General features: G+C 38.3%; 1 protein-coding gene across 5 annotated transcripts in view; it reads left to right on the top strand.

Annotated features, from left to right (window-relative positions):
- The window catches only part of LOC136857995 (uncharacterized), a 310,013-nt gene that overhangs the window by 247,648 nt on the left and 36,070 nt on the right, over positions 1 to 26,295 (top strand). For 4 of the 5 annotated variants that reach the window (XM_067137167.2, XM_067137165.2, XM_067137168.2 and 1 more), the window contains one exon: positions 11,286 to 11,434. The exons of the other annotated variant lie outside the window; for it this stretch is intronic. In XM_067137167.2, the coding sequence (XP_066993268.2) occupies positions 11,286 to 11,420 (135 nt within the window). In that variant the 3' untranslated portion in view covers positions 11,421 to 11,434. The remainder of the gene's footprint in view (positions 1 to 11,285; positions 11,435 to 26,295) is intronic. 5 annotated transcript variants of the gene reach the window in all.

The raw sequence follows: 26,295 nt of genomic DNA, 5'->3' as shown, positions 1-26,295 counted from the left end.
ATTATATACTTATTCAGTATTCCATAACTACTAATTCTTCTTATAATATTATTCTCTTACATCCTAATTTACCAAATTCACATGATTTTCACTACTTTATATAACACCATTTTATACGAAAATTTCTTAACTTCAAATCGGAAGATAATCATTTACAAACTTTTCCTGAAAGAGAGAGATGTTCCACCTATTCAGTACAATAATAAATTGTTCCACAAATTAATGTTGCAACATGTTTAATATAGTTTGGGACCCGTTTTGACACATATCCATGTCATCATCAGCCGATACAAAAAATGGCAAGAAGTCAACACACAAAAAACATTAAAGGGTAATTGTAACACTTATGACACTTTCTTGAAGAATTAATAATTGAAGTTCATGTAGCACTTTTTAGTGAAGATAATTTTTGTAGATATCTTAGGTTCTTGAGCACTCTTGCTGTAGATCAAACCTCAAGATCGAAACTGGTCCCAAACCATATTAAACATGTTGCAACATTAATTTGTGCAACAATTTATTATTTTATTGAATAGGTGGAACATCTCTCTCTTTTTGGCATTGTAATTATCAGTTCAATATGGATCAGTGATGAAGTTTTTAACTTTAAAACATTTCCTGACCTATAATCTGGGATCGTAATTTTTACAGCTCTAGTATGAGCAGGCTAACACGTCTTTCATAATCAACAGTATATAACGCGTCCCTGGAAAGGAAAAGATAAGTATGATCAAGCATCGGGACAGTAACTACTCTATAAGTGCAACCCCATATGGGGGCGCATGTACGTTTACAATTCGTAATGACCAATAATGAGGTCACAATATTTTACCTAACCTAATATATTATAAATATATCCTAATTTCAGCGATCATTTGCTTGGTTAAGCCTGTGAACGTTTTGCCACCAGGGACTAACTCGATCTTATTAGCTCACGGCGCTAGACGGCAATCCTATGAATTTCGGTCTGGCACTCAACATGTTATCTACAGTGAAGACATGCCCAGACATTGCTTGCCTCCTTTTTTTCACGGTGTATGAATTTTGATCCTGGTGCTACAGCAATCCTGTACCGAGCGGATTGGCAGCCACGGCTCTGAATTCAAGCTCTGGATTCGGGAGTTGGGTGGGTTTGAACTCCACTGTCGGCTGTCTTGAGAATGGTTTTCTGTGGTTTCCCGTTTTCACTTCCAGGTAAATGCCAGGACAGTTCCTATTTATAGGCCACAGGCAATTCCTTCCATCTCCTTACCCAATTTCATTCACCATTGTTAATTTAATCTTCATTAGCTCAATTGACGTTGGTGAGAGGAAGGGCATCTGGCCATAAAAAATATGCCATATATTTTCATCTCACATCATCCCCTACCCCATATCAGGAAATGGGACTATGGGATAGACATACGGTACTTCAGCAATCTTGCAATTAATTTGAATGAACTTCAGTTTTTAATACATGTTAAAATATAGTATTTTATCAATAATTTACCACTATAAGGTAAAATTCATTCATTGTTAGAATAATTCTAGTTTACTGAATTTACTGTAATACAGAATTTCACTCGTTTTGGGCTCTTGTTTTCTTATATTTAGTGAGGTTTTACTGTACTTTCTAACAGAATTAAATGTTGATGCTTTTTGAGTTAGGATCGACCCTTTTCATCATCATCATCATCATCATCATCCTTTCCCCTTATCTAGCTCCTGCCAGGTCAGGGCATTTATGGTACTTCTCCACCTCCTCTCTCCTTCCACCATCCCTCTTCCATCAGTTTGTCCCAGTCCATGTTTCTTCTTCTTGCAGTTCTCTTTATTGAATCAATCCACCTTTTTCTAGGTTTCCCTTTCACTCTTTTTCCCTTGAACATCATCTCCATTATCTGCTTTGGTATTCTGTTTTCCTCCATCCTCTTTACATGTCCAAACCACCTTAGTTTATTCCTATCAGTCTCCCATTTAGGATTTCCATTCCAACCTCCTTTCTCACATCTTCATTTCTCAATTTGTCTTTCCTCAGCTGCATAAGTCAGTATGGTTGCATAATACATTTTGTACATTATCTGTTTACACTTCTGTGGTACTTCCTTATTCCAGACAAGGTTTCTTACACTCTGGTAGACCGAGCTCGATAGCTGCAGTCGCTTAAGTGCGGCCAGTATCCAGTATTCGGGAGATAGTGGGTTCGAACCCCACTGTCGGCAGCCCTGAAGATGGTTTTCCGTGGTTTCCCATTTTCACAACAGGCAAATGCTGGGGCTGTACCTTAATAAAGGCCACGGCCGCTTCCTTCTCACTCCTAGGCCTTTCCTATCCAATCGTCGCCATAAGACATATCTGTGTCGGTGCGACATAAAGCAACTAGCAAAAAAAATTACACTCTGGTAGAATGTTTTTCCATGTTCCAACTTCTTGCTGATCTCCATGTCCAGCCTTGTATTTTGCATTAGTTCACTTCCTAGGTATTTTAAACTTGTAATAGCATTTTGTAATGTTTTTGTAAACATCGCATGATTGTTAAGTACTGAGAAGGTGGATTAAATTTTGTATTTATTTTATGTGTAATCTTATTCAATACGGAACCAACTATGAAGTTTATAACCTTCAATATTTGAAACTGTCCACAATTTCAAGGCTTTGACCACCAATTTTCACAATGCCCTTCTCTCGTCTTTCTCCTCTTGATATCACCATGGCCTTGCTTTTCTCTGTGCTGATTTTCATACCATACTTTTCAATTTTCTTGTTCAGTGCATCAAGTTGTTCTTGTACTTCTTTGCTGTTCGTTCCCCAGATAACAGGATCGTCTGGAAATAGTAATAACTTCATCTCCATATTCCCATATGCTTCCCTTGTCTCCCTTACAGTTCTGTTTGTATCCATTAGACCCTTTTCATATTTTGAACTATTGTTAATTAAAATATTAAGATCCAGCCAAGACAAGTCCACCTAACCTCAAAAACATTCTCACTCACAATGAGCCATATCAACCTCCATCCCCTTCTGGCTTTCTCCCCTGTGAACACAGCCCCTGTAAGACCTGCCGTTTACATACACCAAGCACCACTTTTACCAGCAGTATCACCAACAAGTCTTACCCCATACAAGGTCGTGATGACTGTACTTCATATCTACCAGCTTCCGTGAAGACTCTGCCCAGCTTTCTACATTGGCTTGACTAGCACACACTAGCTAAATGTATACGCAGACACCGCAGCACCTGCAAAAACCCCAATACAGATCTTCCTATCCCCATTCATTCCAGGCACTTTCAAACCACGTTCGATGATTGTTTCACAGTTAAAGCCCTTAAATATTTACCCCATAATTCCTACCTTCTATCCCTTAGAGATTCCGAAGTTGGACATCAGCTGGTGCTCAGGTCCGGGGAAGCACCTGGCCTTAACATTAGATAACCACTCCTTTTTTTCCATTCTTTTGTCAGTTTGTCCTCCCACTCCCCGCACTTGCCAACACTTACCATTTTGTTATTCTATCCTTCACTGGCGAAGACTGCAGCCAAAAGTTTTGGACCCATGTTTTCTTTCTACATGTATTCTATTCACGCGGTCTTATACCCAACTATCTTAACATACTGCTGACTGCATAGTTCTGCCTTCTGAAAATCCTCACCTAACTGAGCGAGTACTTGCACAGGTTGAGTCGCGTAGCTGTCAGCTTGTGTTCGGGAGATAGTGGATTAGAACCTCACTGTGGCAGCTCTGAAGAATGGTTTTCTGTGGTTTCCCATTTCCATAGTGATATTCCAAGAAAAGTGTTATGTGCTGAACAAATTAACCTGCAAGATAATTGCATGGTAACTGATAAGGGCCACTAGTATTAAAAATATCACACCTGTGTTGAGGTTACCTCCTAATTAGCTAGGCCTCTTATATTAAGAAGTCAGTCAAATACTGAGCTGTTAGTGGGGTGTAAATCCAATAAAATTAACAAATATTGATCTGTAAATGTACTCAAACTTGAGTATCTGCATTGTTTAGTACCATAAGTTTCATCTGTTGGGGGTAGTGGGCCTATAGTATAAACGAAACTATAGTCACGTTGAAGTTGAAAGACATGAGGTTTGAAGCAGTCGACTTCAAATATTTTTACTATAAGAAAATTGTTTCAGTATATTATTTTCATAGGAATGAAATCCAGTCCTGCAAATTTAATACATAAGCATGAGAACTTCATGTGTAACATTGTGAAAGAGACCTTAGGAAATCTTTAACACTTCTTCCTTGTCAGGAACATCGTAGTTCACTTGTTGCCAATATCCTCAAATATGTAACTCCAATATGTACGTACATACAATATTATGTATTTCCATCTTCAGAGCTAATACAGAAAATTCAAATTAGAGCAGAAGTATGATAGAGTGAGGTTTAGTTCCCCTGTAGTGTTACCTACTGAATGCATGATTCGAAGCAGTGTATCAATTCATTCAAGTGTTCGAGTGAATCGATTCACAGGAATGGCGAGCTCACGGCACACAATTCAGCTTACTCGCAGCGGACAATGCTGAGTGGTGCACTCACGGCTCATTAGCGGGACACTGGACGTTGGTGGGGAGCTGAGCTTCCGCTGCAGTGAGACAGTGAATCATGGCACACCAAAAGAATCGTGCACAAGCACGGCTCAGTGAGACACAAGATACACATGGCTCCTTATCGGCACACTGCACACTGGCAGAGAGCCGAGCTTCCGCTGCAGCAAGATATACAGTGAGCCATGGCACACGGAAAGAATTGTATGCAGTCACGGATCAGTGAGACACAACACACACATGGTTCATTATCGGTACACTGGACATTGGCGGCAGCCAAACTTCCTCTGAAGCAATACATACAGAGCCATGGTACACTGAAAGAATCGTATGCTATAATGAACTCTTGAGCTCAGCTCATTTTAAAATAATACCCACTTGCATTCACTGTCCTCTTCCTACAGGGAGGTTTAAATAATAGATGGATTTATTTGCAGTGTTAGAAAGGAAGTCAGAGCATAATTCTAAAGTAGCTAGTGAGTAGGTAGGCTATTAGGTTATACTGTTTATTAGTTTAAGGAATCTTAGTATTATAACTTAGTTGACATTTGACATTTAATTAAACTCGACTCTAGCCTGCTCTATGACTATGAGTCATGCTCATGACCACTCAAAAGTACCTGTTTTATATTGGGAAGAACGGCTCAGTATTCTCTCAGTTCGTATGTCACATCGTTGCACAAAACTTAAATCATATGTGGACAGTAAGTGAGCCGACTGATGCAATAACTTAACCAACAGTATGTTGAATCAGAAACCCAGTGGGCTACTCTACATCTCGGGTAGCCTATACAAAATGACGATTTTAAAAAATCCTCTGTTGATAGAAAAGTACATATTTTCAAAATTGACTGAGCGAGTTGGATGTGCAGTTAGTAACGCATAGCTATGCGCTTGCATCCGGGGGATAGTGGGTTCGAATCCCACCATCAGCAGCCATTAAGATGGTTTTCCGTAGTTTCCCCATTTTCACACCAGGAAATGCTGGGACTCTGCCTTAATTAAGACCTTCCTAATCCCAGATCTTTCCCATCCTGCATCGCCTGGAACCTTCGATGTATTAGTGACTAGCATTTTTTTCTAAGAAAGGAGTTCATATAATGAAGACCAGATGGCAGCAGCGAGCACTGAATGCTGTTGCTGCTGTCTTACCAGTACATACTACACAGATGCAGTAGGAGCGGTGACTCTAATGTGCCGTGATCGGATCACTGTATCGATTCAGTAACGTGAACAGAATCAAGTGAATCGATTTCAATAAAATGAATTGAATGTCCCATCACTATTCCCCTGTAGTGTCTGGATAGATCATCTGTACCAAAGGATAAATGAGGAAGAAGTAGTGAACAAAATAATGGACTAGAACTTCTGTTCCTAATTACACCTTCTCTTTTGCAGGTCAGGGCATTTATGGTACTTCACCTTCCCCTCACATGTTCACTACCAGCTCCTCAACAGGTGCTTTAAACCTCCAGCCCTGCCCTTTTAAATCCCCTCAGCTCTATAGTGCACTATTGTACATTAAATGTTACTGCAAGAAAACAGTCATAGGTACAATGTTAAAAATTTCGACACATCTTGATGATGATCACTAGTAGTGCATGAGGCTATGGTACCAGGTTTGACATTTTCTTGGATGGCGAGGCACACCACGCTTCCCACAGAACCATCTGGTTTCACGCTGGATGTTGCTTTTTGTGTACACTGTGCACCGTCTAGTTGAGAAAATGTCAGATTACGTGCCTGGGAATTTAATGAAATACATGATCCTTTATTTTCCCGTCAAGTCGAAATGGTGTATCATTAGGTGGAGTTCACTTAGAGGGCTGCACTGGTGGGTTGCACATAGATACTGATGAGTCTGCTGAAGAATGAGATGGGACCGGCGACAGAATTATTTGCAGCTTCTGATGGTTCTTCTTGTTCACTGTCTTTTAAGAAGTTTCTACATATTGTCGGCATGAATGTCAGAAAAATTATTTTTGAGTTTGCATTGGATACATACATACATTATCATTATAAACAGTTATGCCTTTCAGCGTTCAGTCTGCAAGCCTCTGTGAATTTTATAAACGTCGCCACAATCCTCTATTTGCAACAAGTGCTGTGGCCTTATTTAGTTCTCTACCTCTTATCTTTAAATTGTTAGAAACTGAGTCTAACCATCATCGTCTTGGTCTCTCTCTACTTCTCTTACCCTCCATAACAGTCCATTATTCTCCTAGGTAACCTATCTTTCTCCATTTGCCGCACATGACCCCCACCACCAAAGCCAGTTTATGCGTACAGCTTCATCCATCGAGTTCATTCCTAACTTAGCCTTTATCTCCTCATTCTGAGTACCCTCCTGCCATTGTTCCCACCTGTTTCTACCAGCAATCATTGTCACTGCTTTCATGTCTGAAACTTCTAACTTATGAATAAGATATCCTGAGTCCACTCCCGTAAAGCAAAGTTGGTCTGAAAACAGACCGATGTAAAGATAGTTTCATCCGGGAGCTGACTTCCTTCTTACAGAATACTGTTAATCGCAGCTACGAGCTCACTGCATTAGCTTTACTACACCTTGATTCAATCTCACTTACTATATTACCATCCTGGGAGAACACACATCCTGACTTGACTTACTTGACTTAATTCCTCTCGTTCCCACTGGAACATAGGGCATCCGTGAAACGTCTCCATTGTGGTCGTCGACTTTCCAATGCTTTAACTTCCTTCCAAGTCTTCCCTGCTTCAAGAGCCTCCTCCTCTACAGTCCTCTTCCAGATCTTCCTAGGACGACCTCTCCTCCGTGCCCCTTGCGGATTCCACTCCAGTGCTGTGCATTCTATAGATCCCGCTGGCTTTCTCAAAGTATGACCTATCCATTTCCATTTCCTCCTCTTGATTTCCACTGCAACTGGAACTTGGTTTGTTGTTCTCCTAGCTCATCATTGGATATAATTTCAGGCCATCTGATGTTTATGATGTGCCGTAAGCAATGGTTTATAAATGTCAGCAAGAGATTAGCGATAGTTCATGTAACCTTCCAAGTTACACAAGCATACAGAAGGACTGATTTAACATCTGTATTGAAAATTTTTATTTTCGTTTCCCTTGAAATGTTGTTATTCTTCCATACTGTATACAGCTGCATGAAGGCTCCATTTGCTTTCCTTATTCTGGCTCTCACATCCTCTTCCGCCCCTCCTTCTCTTGTCACTACACTTCCCAAGTAGGTAAATGCCTCTTCAATCTCTTCTCCTGCACCAAACAATCTTTCATCAATTTTAGCATTTACTCTCATTTCCTTAGTCTTAACAACATATATATTGAGTCATGCAGCCTCTGCTTCCTTCTGTAATCCTTCTAACTTGTGTTAGACAAAAGACAATTATCATCTGCAAATTCTAAATGTTCCAGTCTTTCCACAATTCCCCATTGTATTCCTCTTTTCCTTCCACCCAACATATTTCTCATAACATTATCGAGCACTACTAAAAAGATTGTTGGTGAAAGAACGCATCCCTGGCGAACTCCACTTGTGACATTCACATAATCTGAGATTTTTCCCTCATGTACTACTTTACATTTATACCCTTCATACACTGCCTTCATAAGATTCAAGATCTTATCCGGTACTCCATATTTCACCAAGGTCCTCCACATTACGGTCCTATTTACTGAATCAAATGCTCTTTTGAAATCTATGAATGTCAAGTATAATGTGGCCTGCCATTCATTACTTTGCTCTAGAATTATTCTTAGCATATTTATTAGATCAACGCAGCTGCATTGTCTACGGAAACCAGCTTGTTCTTTTCGAAGATGAATACACATCCTAAATACTAGAAATTATCTGCCTGTTCCAGCTTTGTATCACCAATCTGACATTCAGTTCTGTTGAATTTCTTACCTACTGGCATCAATGTAGTCTTTGAAAGGCTAATTTTCCTACCATACTCATTGTACCTATTTTCAAGTTCCAAGATATTAGACTGCAGGCTTTTGGCTCTATCTGCCATTAAGACCAAGTCGTCAGCATAGGCCAGACTGCTTACTACATTTACACCTAACTGAATCTCTCCCTGCCATTTTATACCTTTCAGCAGATGATCCATGTAAACTACAAACAGCAAAGGTGAAAGATTACAGCCTTGTCTACCCCCTGTAAGTATTCTGAACCAAGAACTCATTCTACCATCAATTCTTACTGAAGCCCAATTGTCAACATAAATGCCCCTGATTGATTTTAATAATCTACCTTTAATTCCATAGTCCCCCAGTATGGCAAATATATTTTCCCTTGGTACCCTGTCATATGCTTTCTCTAGATCTATGAAACATAAACACAGCTGTGTATTACTCTCGTACCATTTTTCAATTACCTGGCGCGTACTGAAAATCTGATCCTGACAGCCCCTCTGTGGTCTGAAACCAACCACTGGTTTTCATTCAACTTCTTCTCAACCACTTATCGCACCCTCCCTTCCAAGATGCCAGTGAATACTTTGCCTGGTACCTCTATAGTTGTTGCAGTCCTTCCTTTTTCCTTGCTTATAGATAGGTGCAATTACTGCTTTTGTCCAATCTGGAGGTACCTTACCAACACTCTATGCTAATCTTACTACTCTATGAAGCCATTTTATCCCTGCCTTCCCACTATACGTCACCATTTCAGGTCTAATTTCATCTATTCCTGCTGCTTTATGACATTGGAGTTTATTTACCATCCTTTCAACTTCCTCAGGCATACCTTCACCATTATCATTTTCCTCCTGCCCATGAGCTTGGCTATTCGCAACACCACCAGGAATATTTCCTTTCACATTGAGATGATGTTCAAAATATTCCCTCCACCTCTCCAGTGATTCCCTGGAATCTATTATGACTTCACCTGAAGGACACATACTCCCAGCCCCGTGCCAGTGGAATTTATCAATTATAGTTAAAATTCCCAACCCTACCGGGAATCAAACCTGGGACCCTTGTGACCAAAGGCCAGCACGCTAACCCTTTAGCCATGGAGCTGGACGGATTTTTGGGAAAGCCTGCAAAATGTAGAAAAACATTTTTTCGGCCACTTCACTGTTTTTCTCATGAATGGATGCATTGCCAAATACTTGTTGGCTGTATCCATTCTGTGGATAAAGTGATTCTAATCAATGGTGTTTACAGGTTTCATTTTGTTTCCCAAACCTGTTTGGAACTTCAGCCATTTCTGCAGAATGTACTATTGAAACCATGGTAATTATTTTTGTGTCCATCCATGAACATAGCAGTACTTCATTGTCCCTATCGATAGGGTCCGGCACGGGGCTGGGAGTATATGCACGATGCGCAGGTCGCCTACAGGAGTCAATTCAACGGACCTGCACCTGGGAAGCCGAACTTATCCTCAGACACTCCCGGCATTACAAGCCATACGCCATTTCATTTTTATTTTATTTTTCCAAAGATCAAATCCAAATGGTTCATGGTGTGGATTACTGTAGTCACGTCCTAGTTCATGAATCCTGGGCAACGGCTGAGTGGCCTAGTATGTGGTCCTGAGAGTCGGGATACCAGTTGCTATGGAATGGGAGTGGGCATCTCGGACATATTCTGAGTCATGGCCCTCTTCGTGCTCGGACAGCTAGGACTATACAATCCACCTCCACTTGGAATACTTAACATTTCTCTACTCTTCTTCTTTCTGACCTTTTCCCAGTTTCCAGGAGTGATTTTAATCGCATCTGTTAATTTCAGTAGCTTGAGGTCTGTGTGTTTGTGTTCATCTTAATACACATCTTCAAATACAACACATCATGGCGTGTTTTGTTCTTGGAAGAACATCATCAGATTCCATCAAATATTTATGGACATCATTAAGGTAAGTTCCAGATTTTGAGTTCCTAAGTATTAAACAGAAATAATGAGCAAAACATGTCATTCTTTGTTTAATAGTGTGTATTTTAGTCCTTGCTTAATAATCGTTTTACAGGTATGTAGTAGTATAATATTTATATTTAACTTGTGTGTTCAACAGACTGAAAAGCTTTTAAGATACATTTAGGCTAAGCCCATTCAAAGTGCCTACTCCAGGAAACTGGAAAAAGGCCAGAAAGAAGAGAGATGAGTTGTTAAGTATTCCAACTGGAGGCTGGGTGGATCTTCAAACAAATTCTGCTTTTAACTTTTAAAACATAATGAAAGGCATGGCTAGTATAATGGTTTATGAAGGAGGTATTGCATATTTTAACATTTCATTCATAATTATTTTGATTGTTGTTATTTTAACAAATATTTCCAATGGATAGAAATGCATTTTTCTCAACTGTAGTGAAGACGAGTATGCAGTTCCCGGGTTTGCCACACCATACCGCTAGATGTTACCACCGTCGCCGTTCGCTCTCCACTCAATGCGCTTATCATACAGCTGTCTGGTATTGTCATAGTAAAGAATTTGCTAATAGTCCTACTTTTACTTGTCTATAGCTTTAAATACAACAAACACAACTTCCTGATCACTTTACCACCTGGGCTGATGACCTAGATGTTAGGCCCCTTTAAACAACAAGTAATATCATCATCATCATCACTTTACCACCTATCACTTCTGTTTCTGTATAGGTGTAGTGTTCTCTATCACATAGTTAGAATTCAAACTCAGTGCTTAAATAGTATGTGTATGAGTCAGAATGAATGAATGAATGAAGAAAGAAATTGAAGACTTTAAAGTAAGTAGTTATATTAATTTGAATAATATGTGTTTCAGTTCAACAATGTAAACACTGACCCGTATATGACCATCTCCAAACTACATCAGTATGTAGAGATGTTGAGTTCAAAAAGTGCCTCGGCTGAAGAAGATATGGTTAGCTATTTTAGATCCTTTAGTACGAACTGGTGATAGTTCTTGTTATGGTAAGTAGGTATGAGGCTTTAATAACATCTGATTTCATAATTGTAACATCAGAACACAGTGAACTGTATAATCATAGAGATGTGGATTTAACCAAGGAATAGTTTCTGCTATTGTTCTGTAATACTTATTTTGAAGCATTTTCATTGTCAAGCATTTCATTATGATTACAATTTTGTAGTCAAGTTTGAAATTTGGATTTACATTTTATTTCAGTTTTATGGATGTTCATTTTAATTTGATCACAAGAGAGAGAGAGAGAAATGCATTTATTTCTATTTCCCCCATTTGAAGGCTGCCAAAAAGACAAAGCTTACATGAAAATTTGATTAATAATTACAAGGGTCGTTTAAAATATGTCTGTAAATGATAGGCAGGCCTATACCATAGGAAAGTCTACTTAATAATTTTAAAAAATTGTATCAGTCAATAATTTTGAAATCCGTGAGGAATTCTTCATAGGACAAAGATACAGCTAAGAGTATAAATGATTTTTTACTATTGCTAACAATCCTTTCAGGGCTGCTAACCCAATGTCCTTAATAAATTGGTTATGCAAATTAAATTTCTTACAAAAGTTGTGAAATGTGAGAGTAATGGTGCCTCGTGCTCCTAAAACATTTATGGAGTCCAGATGATATTTCTCGGCATAGTATGGAATTGTAGGTACATATATATCATATTTCCCGTTGTGTACATCATGTGGTTGAGTGGATGATGCTTTGGTTCTAATTGTGGGGTCTGTTATGAACCCTTTACTTGAGCCCGGTGGTATAGCTATCATGTCAATCTGCCTGTTTGACCCTGTCTGAGACAATCCATGTACCTCCTTGTAAACTGTATAATGCTTTTCTCTCAGGGCTTCAGCAATCATAGATCTTATATGATGATGTTGTGAATTCCATAGGGTGTCATTAAATGGACAGGAACCCAAGACGTGACCAAGTGTTTCAATCTCACTGTGGCAACGCCGACAGTGGTTATTGTCTTGGGACCTGTTAGGTAATGCACGAACTGGAACTACATTTACTGTCTTATGGCATTTCTCCAGTTGCTACTGGTTAAACCTTCAGGTTTTCTTACCCACTGATTGGCTAGTGTGTATTCCGTATACAGTATAACACCCTTATTCTTTTGTGGTAAGGCACACCAGGCATCAAATTCTTTCCCACGGAGTTGTTGTCGTAGGAGCGAGGCCTTGACTGATTCGTATTCAGTATTCAGGAGTAGGCCAAGTTTTTCGAAGGACTTCTCTGTTTCTGTATGGAGGTCTCTGGTATGGTTAATGTGTATATTGCTGGATCATTGGAGAACTTGGCATGCATTTATTTGTTGTAGATAAGCCTCCCAACCACACTTGTAAAGACAGAGTCCTATATACTTTTTATCAGAGTATAACATCCTGTCTGGTGTATCTATTGAAAGCTGAAGAACTTCTTTCAAGATGCTTTTGCTAAGTTTGTCAGTATCAGTTAGGAAACTTGCAGGTATTCAATGTAAATGTGTAGTGTGGAATTTGTAGATCAAAGATGAGCAAATGTAGGTTGATAGCACATTACATTTCTGGTGTGGTTGCAATAGTGGAGTTGATGCTAATGCGTCTAGTTTACTCTTAAGTTTTCCATCATTAATTTAGCATCAAATACAGTAACATTGTAATAGTTTACTCCAAGGTAGCGGATTGTCTCTGCAGGAGTTATAGATTTAATTTCATTGTAACCATCTAATGTTAGAGATTTGTAGATAGGACTTGCTTTTACTATGGAAATGGATTTAGATTTGTTGACATTGATTGTTAGGTCAATTTCTTCAAATCTCTTGATGGCCATTTCAGTGATCTTCCTAGCTGAAGTCTTGTTTTTTGCTACAATCAACGTATCAACAATAAAGCCTAGAATTATTACGTTACGAAAGCCCGGCTTTATACAATATCCATGTTCTTCCTGGAACTCTGTTGATGAAAGTTCTTCTGAAATGTGGTCAGTTGCAATGTTGTAAAGCACCGGTGATAAGGGAGAACCCTGCATTGTTCCTTTATTGAGAACAGTTGGTTTTGTCTTCTTGTGATGGGATTCTATTTGAGTAGTATTATTAGTTTGTAGTGCCATTATTAGATCAGACAGTTTTGATGGTAGAACGAGGGAGGAAGGGCATTCTTCAAGTGTTCATGCCCTACGTTGTCAAAGGCCTTAGTGATATCCAGGTTACAGTCGACCTCTTGGTATTTGGCTGATGTCAGAATGGATTCCAAGATGGAAATGTTGATGAGTGCCACCAGAGTTTGTGAAGCCATGTTGATTTTCATTAGAGCTCACATAGCTACGTAGTCGTGTATCTCATATGTGCTCTATTACTCTTCTCACTAGTGAATAGATGGTTGTTGGTCTCCAGTTATCTAGATCCATGGGGTCTCCTACCTTATGGATAAGCATGGTTCTAGCTCTCTTACGAATCTCGGGCACCTGTGTTCTTGTTAACATGGTTGTTGCAATCAATGCTATAATTTTGTAACACGTGTCATGTTTAAGTGCCCTCACCAATATATGGTCTGGGCCAGGGGATGTGTCAATGGTTATTTTCTTGATTGCATACTCTACTTCTTGTTTAGAAATGACAGTATTCATTGTATCTTCTAATTCTACGTATTCTGCTTCAGATGTGTGTGAAAGAATTTCTCTTTAATCCCTTAATTAATCTTCAAAATGACTTCTTAAATAACTTCAACATTTAGAATTGCTTTGGTATGAAGTGAAAAAAGATTGCATAACCTTGATATTTGCAGAGATTTATACTGAAGTACTTTTTGTTTTGTATTTTTTTGTCAATTTATCTTATTTCTCAATGAGCGATTTTATATACAGAAACGTTGCAAGAGTTCTAACATAATTACGCAAACAGTTGTATTATCAGCTTGCTGCATGATGATGATGGCAATAACAACGAGTTGCAAAGGCTGAATGTTAATAAGATAGTGTGTAGCTGTGATAATTATCGTAAAGTACTTGGTTATTTTTCAAAATGTACATCAGAAGAAGCCTGTTTTGAATACCTATAATGCATTATCTATCTCACAATTCAGAATCCTTCGTAATTTTCCATATTAAAAGTATCTATAAAGTTATGTATGACAGATTCTGACTGTTTTACATTGGAGGATTATAAGAAAATGTGTCTTTTCTGATAGAAAATTAATTGTACTTGCCATAGCTTCAAGAAGTTGTATTTCATGTTGTTAACCATCTCCCACAGCATAGACAAGGGAGACTGGAGTAGTTACATGAATATATTTAATATAAGAATTGTTATAATTTTTAAGTGTTTTAAGATAATGATTTGACTGAGATATTAAACTGGACATATACCTTAAAAATTATAGTAGGATAGTTTTTCTGCTTATTTATCAGAGACTGATAACCTTATCTAAGTTTTGGGGAGGTCATTCGTTTCATAACATTTAATCTTGTGTATGTGGCTTAAGAAGACTTGTAACATATTAACCTGATCATGAAAGCCAAGTAATACAGCTGAGGATATCATCGTGCTCACCACATGACACTTGTGTTACATGTTACACCCAGTCACGATAGCCAAGCTAATCACGTGACACTCTAATATCTGTCTGGGCAGTAGTCATCTTTGCAAGCCAGGCCTTTAACAGATAGTTGGGCCACACATTTGTTACTCAACTAACGTACTTTTGTTCAAGCAATTTTAGATGTCCACTGAGGTATGGGAATGAGTTATAAAAGTCTGATTATTAATTACTTTATTTTCTTTTATTAGTTGAAGTGCCTGAGTTACTCAGTGTCAGGCACTCAAAATTAACTTGGTGGGGACTATACTGATGGACAAACTGCCAGAAGTAAACTACGTAAATACTACTCTGAAATAATTTTTTAATGTAAAGAAGAATGTTGCTCTTTTAAGCAAAAGAAAGTGGATTGTTGTCGTCTGTACTTGTACACAGTGGAATTCATGGTTGATGTCTGGTGAGTAGCTGTGTGATAACTTTGAAATCCTTTTTATTTTTCTTCCAAAACTAGTAAAAGCAGCTTCAACAGTTGATGTGATTTCCTTCGGAAACTTGAAAGATCAGAGAAGGATACTTCATGCTGACACCCTGTTTTTAAGGTCATTCAGTGTCTGTCTAAAGCCTATCTTGATCAAACTCAAAAATGGTACACAACTCTTTCCAGTATGAAAGCCAGAACATAACCCAGACAAAGCAGTATGGGAAGTTATTGCTGTAGGGGTGTTAATTAGAGGAGGTGTGGTGACAGCCATATATATTCATTGTGGAATCCTCTTTCATTGCTGCCTGAACTATGATTCTTATATGTCCTTTAATGCTTGAGTAAATTATTTATAAACAATGTCAGTTCAACTCAGATATAATACTGTGCATTCTAACATGTAAGTGTTGGATGTCTATTCAGGCTCAATACAGCTCTTCTCTTCTCCCCCCTCTCTGACAGTCAGCACTTGGAGCACAGAAAGCTCCTTCCCTACACTGTGTGTTTGAGTCGTGCCCTGTCCCTGCTTTCTCAGTTGTAGCAGCTGAGCTTTGTGCAGATTGTAGATATGAAGAACCAAGCAAGTGGCTGTGCAGTTTGGGTCTCATAGCTATCAGCTTGCATTCGGGAGATAGTAGGTTCGAACCCCACTGTCGGTAGCCCTGAAGATGGTTTTCCTTGATTTCCCATTTTTACACCAAATAAATGCTGGGGCTGTACCTTAATTAAGATGACACTTAATTAAGATGACAGTCACTTCCTCATAAGCAAATTATCACAAAATAATTTATTCTATCGTACCACCTATTCAATACATGCCGCGTGCTACATGGGTGAAATTTACATAATACTATGTAGACTTCTTAGGAACATGTTTCACCCCTGTAGGTAACCTTAAGGTCAAAAGTCTGAATCATTAACCAATCATACAAGGAATACACTGAAAATATGTTACACTTTAAAATCATCTTAAGTTAACATGCTACAATTATAACGTAGAAAAATGCCTATTACTAACTAAGAGTATTGAGAACAAATAGTGTCTGTACTCATGGGAAATAAATTTAAAAAATGTAAATGAAAACCAAAAGAATGTTTTAACGAAGATCATGACTTTGCAGGTCTTGGACTAGTAGCAGTCGTGATAAAGATTGTAATTCTCTTTGGGTATAATAATCCCAAGAATCCTGTATCTGAACCTGATACGAAAACAATGTCCAATAGTTATAAACAACAGCTAGAGATTGAGAATAATTTGGGTAAGTTGAGTGTTGAGAATTAAATGCTGTAACATTTGAAAATTGATCTATGTTTTTTGTCGCGTAAAGCAGTGTCGTAAATCCAAGTTCAGGCTGGTGCATAATTGTTGAACTGTGTCCTGACGTTACGAACAGTCATGTGTGAGTATTCTTACATGTAGAATTGATTAATAGCTTTTGGGAGGTATATTGTCTGTAATTAAATAAGAGAGAAGTTAAAATTGGTATTTTGAAGCACACGTAATGATAAGTCGCTTCCTTCCCACTCCTACCCCTTTCCTATCCCATTGTCGCCCTAAGACCTATCTTGTGTCGGTGCAACATAAAGCAAAATGTAAAAATAAACAAATATCTGAAGAGGAGGTAATGAGAGTTTGCTGGTGGAATCTTTTGTGAATCTATTAAAGTAGGATTGAGAAATGGAGAGACCAATGAAAATCTTAAAATCATGTTTTTAAAAGTTGACTGATTGCAATAGATGACATCTTCATCTGCTTGCAGAGTTGTTCAGCAAATGGAATAACTAACTAAATTGGCTGAAAACTATTTTTGTATAAGTATAATAAGTAACATAAAAATAAATTGCAGTGGGGTGGTATAAGTCAGTAAGACCTATTATTGTTAATATTAGCAGACAGTGATTAAAAAGAATAAAATGAAGTTTTATTGAGTGGCGTCCAGTTTGAGTTATTATAATAATATTTATAATATAGAGTAAGTTGGGGAGAGATGGCGCACATTTTGTAATGTTCGTACAGCAAGTTTTCGGCAATATTTCGATTAGCTTATTTTTATGCTAGACGTCATTCCTTAGATCTCTCCTCACTGCCTTTTGAAGGAAATGGTCTTAATGTAAGGGAGATTACAGAAAGAGATTGTTTATTTGAAAGTGTGTCACCTGCGCCATCTCTCCCGTAGTGTCCGGGTGAGATGGTGTTATGTACTTGATATGTTAAGGAGGGAAGAAATTAAGAAGTAAACTATGATTACAGGTTCAGTACATTTATTTACCTTATTTACATTCATTTGTCTATTATTCCTTGGTCAGTAATGAATCAATTATTTAAACTTCAAGATTTATCCCTCAATCCTTTTAGGATATGTTTTTCCTTACTCTCTCTAGTCCACAATCATTACACAAGTTCTTATACACTGAACACAATTCATGCAGCCACTTGTTGCAGGTGGTGCACTTAATCCAATCGTCCTTCTTTTTTTGTCAAAGAATAGTTCTCCCAACACTCCACACACTTGTTGCAATCATCAGATATTGCATTATTTTGCCCATCTAGAATAATTTTAGCTGCTTCATTGGAATGAGGTTTTTCTCCTTTCCTACTCTTTCCCGTTGTGGCAGTGGTTGCAATTTTTCCTTGCACTTTGTTCTTTTTGTTCACTGAGATTTCTCTTTTGTTGGAGATATTACGCTTTAAAGTTGCATTAACCCTGACAGTAACACCATACGTTTTTCTGACGTGTTGTGCGAATGAATGCCATCTATTCCTCTTAAGGAGGGGAGAGTTATCCCCTCCACCACCTCTATTCCTTGTTCATTCCATCTGGTAACTTTAATGTAACTTTAAATAATAGGCTTTGAGTGACATGTCTTCGAAATGTGTGGTGTAACTAAAGCGATATTTATAGACGTGTTACTGTCAGGGTTAAAGACATGTACCACAAACTTCGATTAGGCTGTAGCTGCTTCCTGTTCTCCATAATTAGTATAATTTGACACAGAATTAAACAAAGTACATGTAGGCTATATATATATATTTTTTATTAACAAACTGATCAGAGAATGGAAACACATTTTACACATAAATGGAAATTCAAAGAATACCGTGCTATCTCTCCTGGAAATGTAGTGCGCTATCTCACCGGACATTTGGGGAGAGATGGCGCACCCCTGCCCCAGGAACTGCGTTGGCCCAACGTGGCGTATTTTACATCAGCATAGTCCTTGACTAACCTAGTCACCCGCCTGTGGCAATGCAATGTTAATTTAGCTTGAAGAACCCAGTCAGTGGGCTTTTATATCATGCCGCAGCAAAACTTTGAAGGTAGAAAAGATGTACTTACCAGAAATATCCAGGTTTTCAGGCGAAATCACTTGCACTATGTGACATCCAACAGATAGCTTTTGTTCTCACGTACACACCGTACTTATGAAAAGCAGTGGTGGAGCGATCTAGCAGGTGATTGCCGCACTGGCCTACCCTGCGCCATCTCACCCGGTGCGCCATCTCTCCCGGAATCACTATAATAATATAATAATATTACGTGTATGATGACATTTTTTTGTCCACCCCTCACATTGTTCCTTAAATTTTGAGGCACATAAGTAGGCATGCTTCCCTTGTTATGACGTAGTTGCTTCCTTACTGTCTGTGGCCCTTTACAGATTTTTTTGCAGATCTTGATTTATCTCTTCCTTCAAGCATAAATAAAAGTCAAGTATTGGAATAACAGGTGTACAAAGCCTTTAAAGTGTTGCTGGAATGATCTCCATAGCTACTCCCTTTACAGTCTGTAGAGTTGGTTACTGGCTGTTAGATTTAAACTTTCACTGATATTTCCCTTATTTTTCACTGTATCAGAAAACTGTATAGAACAAAAATTCACCATGAGCTATTTTCATGTAAAACCAACCATAAGGGAGATGCAGTGAGTTTAATGTTTTAGGCCCCTTCTGAAGCATCTCCTCCTGGTGAAATTTTTTGGACACCTTATAGCGAAGATCCTACTCAACTTTATTCTAAATTGAAATACCAGGTTTCATTAAAATCCACTCATACAGATTCTGTAACAGACATGGACAAATTTTAAATTGAACTTGACTTAGGACATTACATTGGTGTCAGTATTCTGTCAGAATACAATGCTAACGGACTGGAAAGTTGTAGTTAAAAGTTCTGTTATCATATGAAATGCTCAACCAGGTAAAAAGCAGCACATTTTCTCTCTTTTCATGAACAGTACTATGCTGGTGTTCTAACAGTGCCAATTTCCAGAGATGGAATAACCTGGCACCAGACAGTGGTGAACCCTGCTCTGCCATTTTCCCTTCAAGTATGCACACTCCTCATTCATATCAGTGCCTCAGAGCAGGGATCGAATAGCTGGACTACTATGATGAGCCGGTGCGTCACGTATCCAGTAGTTATCAGAACATGTATAAACCCGAGGAATGGCATACTAAAAACATTATTTCCCCAGCCACTTCCCGCTAATTTTCAGGCAGGCAGTTCTACTTAAGAAACTGTGATATTGGAGCATCTGATGTAAACGAGATCCTTCTTCCTACTTTCATGCCTCCCTCTTGTCTTATTCTTCAAGCAATCATTCTTTTACTTTTGTTTCCTCATTTTGATAATAATGTTTAGAAGAAGGAGAAGGCAGGGAATCAAAATGCTACCCATAAATGCAAGATCCATTTGAACTACATGGTGATATAGACTTCACTTCACAGTTAGGAGATACAATTTGCACCAAAATCTTCTAAATTGTCTGAATAATGCAGAAAAAATCCAAAATTTCTGAAAATGCCAGTGGAATTATTTTCTTTCAGGTATCATTGAAATATGGCCACTGTACTATCAAACAAAAGATTGTGTACGTCTATTTATTCCAAGCGAGTTGTAATCCAACCAGCCAGGTGAACGGACGTGTAGTGCTGAGTGTGTGACAAGAATGTGTCTGCGAACAATACAGGTGTGCTATAGGGATGTGGCATTGTAGGATGAAAGTGATATTAATTCTCAATGTCAACAGTCCCTGTAACTTTATACAGTTTGTGTTAACAGCATGTGTTGTAATGGTACTATTGATGATCAGTGGTATGGAGTTGAATCCGAGCCCTGGACTGTCTTGGGAAGATATTGAGAAGCAGAAGGAAGTTATGAAGGATCTGTTGATGGACCGGAACAGGGAACTGCAAGACATGAAGACTAATTTAAAAACAGAACTAAGTGAGATCAAAGAGTGTCTGGTGCAAAATAACTTTGAGTTGGAGGAAAGTAAGAATAAAGTTCTGGACTTAGAGGTAAGAATAAGGAAGCTTGAGATGGAGGAATTGACACGAGAAAGGGAAGCTAGGAAGAGAAGTATCATTATATATGAACAGGCTGATTCAGAGAAGGAAAATTTTAACGAGATGTTGGACAAAGTAATTGCCTTAATATGCAAAAAAGTCAGAGTGGAGTGTAGTGAGAGTGACATTGCTAATGCTTTTAGAATGGGACAAAATACAGGAAGAAGGCCAATTAAAGTATGTTGTCAAGCCTTAAAACCTGGAAAATGTTGGATAATGCAAAACACCTGAAAGGATCATAAATTTAGATTAGGAAAGAACTGGGTGCAAAAGAAATGAAAAATATGAAAGTACTATGCTTCCATTTATCTCAAGCAAGGAAGTCTGGACTAAAAGCATTTATCACTGAAAACAGGCTTGTGGTGGTAGGCGATTCTTGGTCGAGAAAATGGTTTGCCGAGCAATTGCAGGAGATGGTGCAGTGACCAGAGACGTCAGCAATGTATAAGATCAGTGTCACGGCTGGTGCACACGAGAATGCTGAAGCAGCAGTAGCAGCTGAAGTAAAAGTGTTATCTGAGCTACAGGCTCAGCACACCACAAGGTTGAAGAAAGGAAGTGAACAAACAGCTGTACCTACAGAAGTCGTTGACGCCAGTCTAGCAGACTACCAGTTCGAGTCACGTGCAGGATCCAGCAGAGGAACAGAAGACAGGAGGAGAGAAATAATGGCTAAAGGTGAAAGTTTAAATCTAAAGGACTTATGGTACAAAAAAGGCAAGTCACATGAGGACACTATGGACAAGGAAATTATTAGTTCACTAGAAGGCAGCATTTTAGAAGTAGAGAAATCGACGGTAACAAGAAGCAAGGCTACCAACCTATCAGAGGATAAAAATAAAAAATAACTATAATGGAGACTAGGATGTGTGAATATAGGGGGATTTTTGAACAAGGGAGGAAATGAAGAGATGAAACAATTAATGACCAGTTATTACCTTTGTTGAGAGTTGGAGTGCACCATGATACAAAGTCCATGTGGTGGTTTTAAAATATATAACAAGATGAGAGATAGGAGGGTTCGAATGGGCAAGTATCCTGGTGGAATACTAACTCTGATAAGGGATGATATACAGGAGAAAATTGAGCTTGTAGAAACAGAAATGGAAGAAGTTCTTTGGATAAAAATAAAGATGAATGGGAAGGGTGAAGTAAGCTTATGTCTTGGTTTTGTCTACAGCCCTGCTGAAGGTTCCCCATTTACAAACAAAGATTTTTTTCTTTGAGTTGGGAACAGAAATAAACAGATAAAGGAATATGTATGAAGATGTAGGTATTATGCTTATGGGGGACTTAAATGCGAGGATTGCAGATCGAAAACCAGTGTGTAGTAAAGAGGTAGAGGCAAAAGTAGTTAATAAGAGAATGAGTCAAGATGAAGGGTACAATAGGTACGGCAAAAAATTACTAGAATTATGTGGTATGGAAGAACTGTATATTCTGAATGGGTGGTGGCCAGGAGAAGTGGGTAACTTGACATCTACAACAGAATGCGAGGAAGTGTTATAGATCTAGTATTATGTTCAAAGGAGGCATTACCACTCGTCGAAAGGATAACAGTTAAAGACTGGGAAGAATCCAACCCCTTACCAATTATCATCAAACTGATAAGTAGGGAAGAGCATTGTGTAGCTTGTTATCAAGGAATAATATTAAAAAGAGATTAGTGCCAAGAGAAAGGAAAGACATTGAGGATTATTTTAAAGGGTGAAGTTTCGAAATGATGAAGATAGGGATAGGACTTATGATTGAAAATAACCAAATGGATGCTTCAATTCAGCTTCTAGAAAATATTATATTGACAGCAGGACAGAAGATGTGCGTGAAGGGAACAGGGCTGCCAAGAAGTACTGGGTGGCACAACAAAGAATGCAGAAAGAAAAGGGCAGAAGTAGGAAAAGCTTTAAAATCCTACAGGAAGGTAGGGGGTCTTGAAACAAGAATTGCATTCTGTAGCAAACGAAAAGAGTATAGAGAACTGTACCGGGAGGTACACCTCAACCCCGGACATTTAAATGATGCGCCTTGAAGAACGCTATCTAACATATAAAAATTGAAACATCTAGTACAAGAGGTTGGGACGTTGATCAAAAGATGTCACTACTAAATGATGGAGTAATATGTTATTTTAAAGTTTCCTAAACTGACTGGATTTCTTTATTTTGTTTTGGTGTATCACAGGAAGTGCGCACTTTTCTCCATAGATGCCTCTGTTAAAGAACTGATGTCATGCACTCTGGTGCAAAGTGGAATAACTAGAGATTTAAAGAAGTTTTGTGTTTATAGGTTTTCTCATCTGAATTGACTTTCATTATTTTTGATACTTCAAGGTTTGCATCACTTCTTACTCATCCCGCCAGCGTTGGTTTCTGACCAATCAGAAATTTCATGTATTTATTTTTCAGCCAGTCAAACGTTTCTTGTACCTATTTTATCCGCCAATAAAAATGAGAGGGTGTGTCCGGATTTAGTCCAGAGCCTTCTCGAAACTTCCTCTCGGGTATAAAAGCTATCGCTTTTTCGAGTTAACTTGTCTTATTGATCGCCGAATTACTGAGTGTGTGTGTTAGAGAGGAGATGGAGGTCCTCATTCTTCGGCAGGCAGAACATCAGCCCAGGTAATGGTCACCAGTTTTTTATCTCTGTAGTTATCTCTGCAAGCTGAACTCGAGGGGAAGGTTCCAATTTTTAACTATGTAACTGTCAATTTCGTGAAATATAAATTTTCTTCCTTATGTAAAATTTAATGTAAGTCGTAAGGTGTTAAACTGTAAATCGGGGATAGGGAGTGCGTTACCCTCTCGAATTCCCCTTCAATTAATCTTGAGGTGACTAAGATTCTGTAACTGTTTTTCTCCTGTAAATCATAAATTAACTTGTCCTTCTAGTCACCTCAGTAGTTTGGGATTAGTCTCTGCATCATCGGGCTGCAAGCCCAAGTAGGGTTTTAACCTTGGTTTTCTAGGAGCACAAGTGTACGCCTCCATACATTTTTGAGTTTGGGCCAGTAATTTAACCTATTCTTTTTCACAAAGGCTCAGTAGAATGGGTAGGCTACTAGATACCCCTGTGTAAACTAAAAGGTACTTCATATGGTATTGTAAATTCAGGTTGTGCCTAGAGAGGCATGAAGGTGTAATTCTATTTAGCAGAGACGCTCTTTTCCATCTTGTAATAGTTAATTGTTGCCTTGAGTAGGCCATAAGAGTTCAGGAGTGCTGTCTCCTTGAGAGAATTTGTAGAGCATGTAAGCTCTTTTGTGGTAATGTAATAGATATTTGTGTACTATTGTGTAGTGCCTTTGGAAGACCGTAACTTGTAACTGTTGGAGCAAAGTACTCTTGAAGATTGTGTTTTGGGAGATTTCTCTCCTTGTCTACCTAACTAAACGCAACATTAGCGATGTTGGAACCTTGTAAATAAGTAGCTTGAAGCTCAAAATTGTAAATTACCAATTCTTGGCTTTTTCTATTTTTTGTACCAACTACCTCTGTACCTGAAAGCTTGTTACTTGTTGAAATTTAAGATCTGAAAAGAAATATAACCTTTATTTTAAAGTTTTAAATTAATCTTTGACTATCGTAGATAGACCCATTCCAGCCCGCACCTTTTCACTTCTGTGTTCCACAGATAACCCTGGAACAAGAATTATTAGTAAAACAAAGTATTCATGGCAGAAGAAACAAGCTGAAATTGTAAACAGAGATTCCAAAAGATAGGACAGTAAGAAAGTGTGGAATAGAATAAACCAAGTCTGTAGAGATAGAAAAAGTACAACACAAGTGATTATAAGTAATGGGGAATAGATCAAGCATTTCAGATAGCTATTAGATGGGGAGGTTAATTGAATCGGTCTTTTTTAAAAGGGCGTAAGTCAGGGTTTTTAGCATTTTCATGTTTGTAACACTTTTAGATATTACAGAGGAAGGCCTATCATTCGTGTTTAAAAGGGCGTCTGTAATGCTCCTGGTTGGTTGGTTGGTTGGTTGGTTGGTTGGTTGGTTGGTTGGTTGGTTGGTTGGTTGGTAACGGAAGAATGAAATACGCAATTGTTTTTAAATGGGCAGATGTCGCTGATGTACCTGTTTTAAAAATGGACAGTTGATATGGAAACAGATGATGAGCGCCGGAGCGGGTGAAAAACAACCCTGTTTGTTGCTGCCTTGTGGAATGAAATCTACTAATATATTATTGTGCAAATTAAAGACTTAATTACCTGTAAAATGTCAGATGATAGCAGTGTAGAAGGTGATATTGAAGATGACACTACAAAGAGGAAGAGATCCTTCCAGGTACAAAAGTAACAAAATAAAAGCAGCTTGTCTGAAGGGAGTAGCCTATGTCAATCACAGAGGCAAGTCAATTGAGGCTAAAAAACCTGAATTCTCTTGCAGGTAAGCACGGCTTAAGTACGTTATATAGCATGTTCCGTCTATGTCAGTCCCATTATATAGAAATGCATTACCATATCACAAATAATAGAAATAAATGATATAATCATTGACCACCACACACATAACCTCAAAATATCGTAATCCGTTTCTTATTCTGACAGCAGTTTTATTTATTTTTGCAGATGTAAGAAGAAATGTTTGGAAGTCATTAGAGAAGAAAACTGCTTAGAAATTTTCACAAATTTTTACAATATTCCTACTAAGAACGAGCAAGATATATTTCTTCAAGGGCTAATAGATGTCAGAGAGGTCAAGCAGAGGCGACCAAGAAAACAGGATAACCCTTTGGAACTAATTTCTGCTACTTTTTGTATCATGTACTGGTCGGTTTACTTCATCAAGAGGTTTGCGTGAAAGGTTTCCTCTCAGTTTTTTATATTAGTGAAAAAGAAGTTTGCAGAATAAGGCTGCTTAAGCAGTCTGGTAAAACCCCAAAAGACAAGAGAGACAGGGGAGTTACACGCAGGCTTCACTCATCTATTCATGATGCAGTACGGGAGCATATTCAATCATTCCCCTTAAAGGAGATCCATTATACTCCTGAAAAGTTGTATTACCTTTGTGCAGAATTAGATGTGTAAATAATGTGGACATTGTTCTTAGAGAAGCATCCAGAATGTAAAGTAAGTTATGACTTTTACTGGAATTTATTTAAAAAAAACTTAATTATCAATTTGGGTGACCTCAGGTACCTGTGAAGAGCTCACATTGAAACTTAGATTGCCATATCTTAATGATGTAGCAAAACGCACAGCGGCTGCAGAGTTGATGGTACATCAGCATCGAAGTAAAATAATTTACTCTGCTCTCAAGTATGTAGCCAAAAAAGGAGATAGATGTATTGGCATTGTCATTTGATTACATGCAGAATATTAGTCTGGCAAAAGTGCCAGTTCAGGAACTATTTTATTTAAGAAAACTTACAGTGAAGGTTTTTTGCATTCATGATATAAGAAAAGGAACCAGTTCATATTATGTTTACCACGAAGGAAACGGTAAAAAGGGTCCTAACGAGGTATGTTCCTTTTTGTTTCACTACCTAAACTC

Source organism: Anabrus simplex, chromosome 1 (assembly GCF_040414725.1).
Source record: "Anabrus simplex isolate iqAnaSimp1 chromosome 1, ASM4041472v1, whole genome shotgun sequence".
Lineage (NCBI taxonomy): Eukaryota > Metazoa > Arthropoda > Insecta > Orthoptera > Tettigoniidae > Anabrus > Anabrus simplex.
The sequence above is the reverse complement of the archived record's forward strand: the minus strand, read 5'-3'. Positions and strand labels throughout refer to the sequence as shown.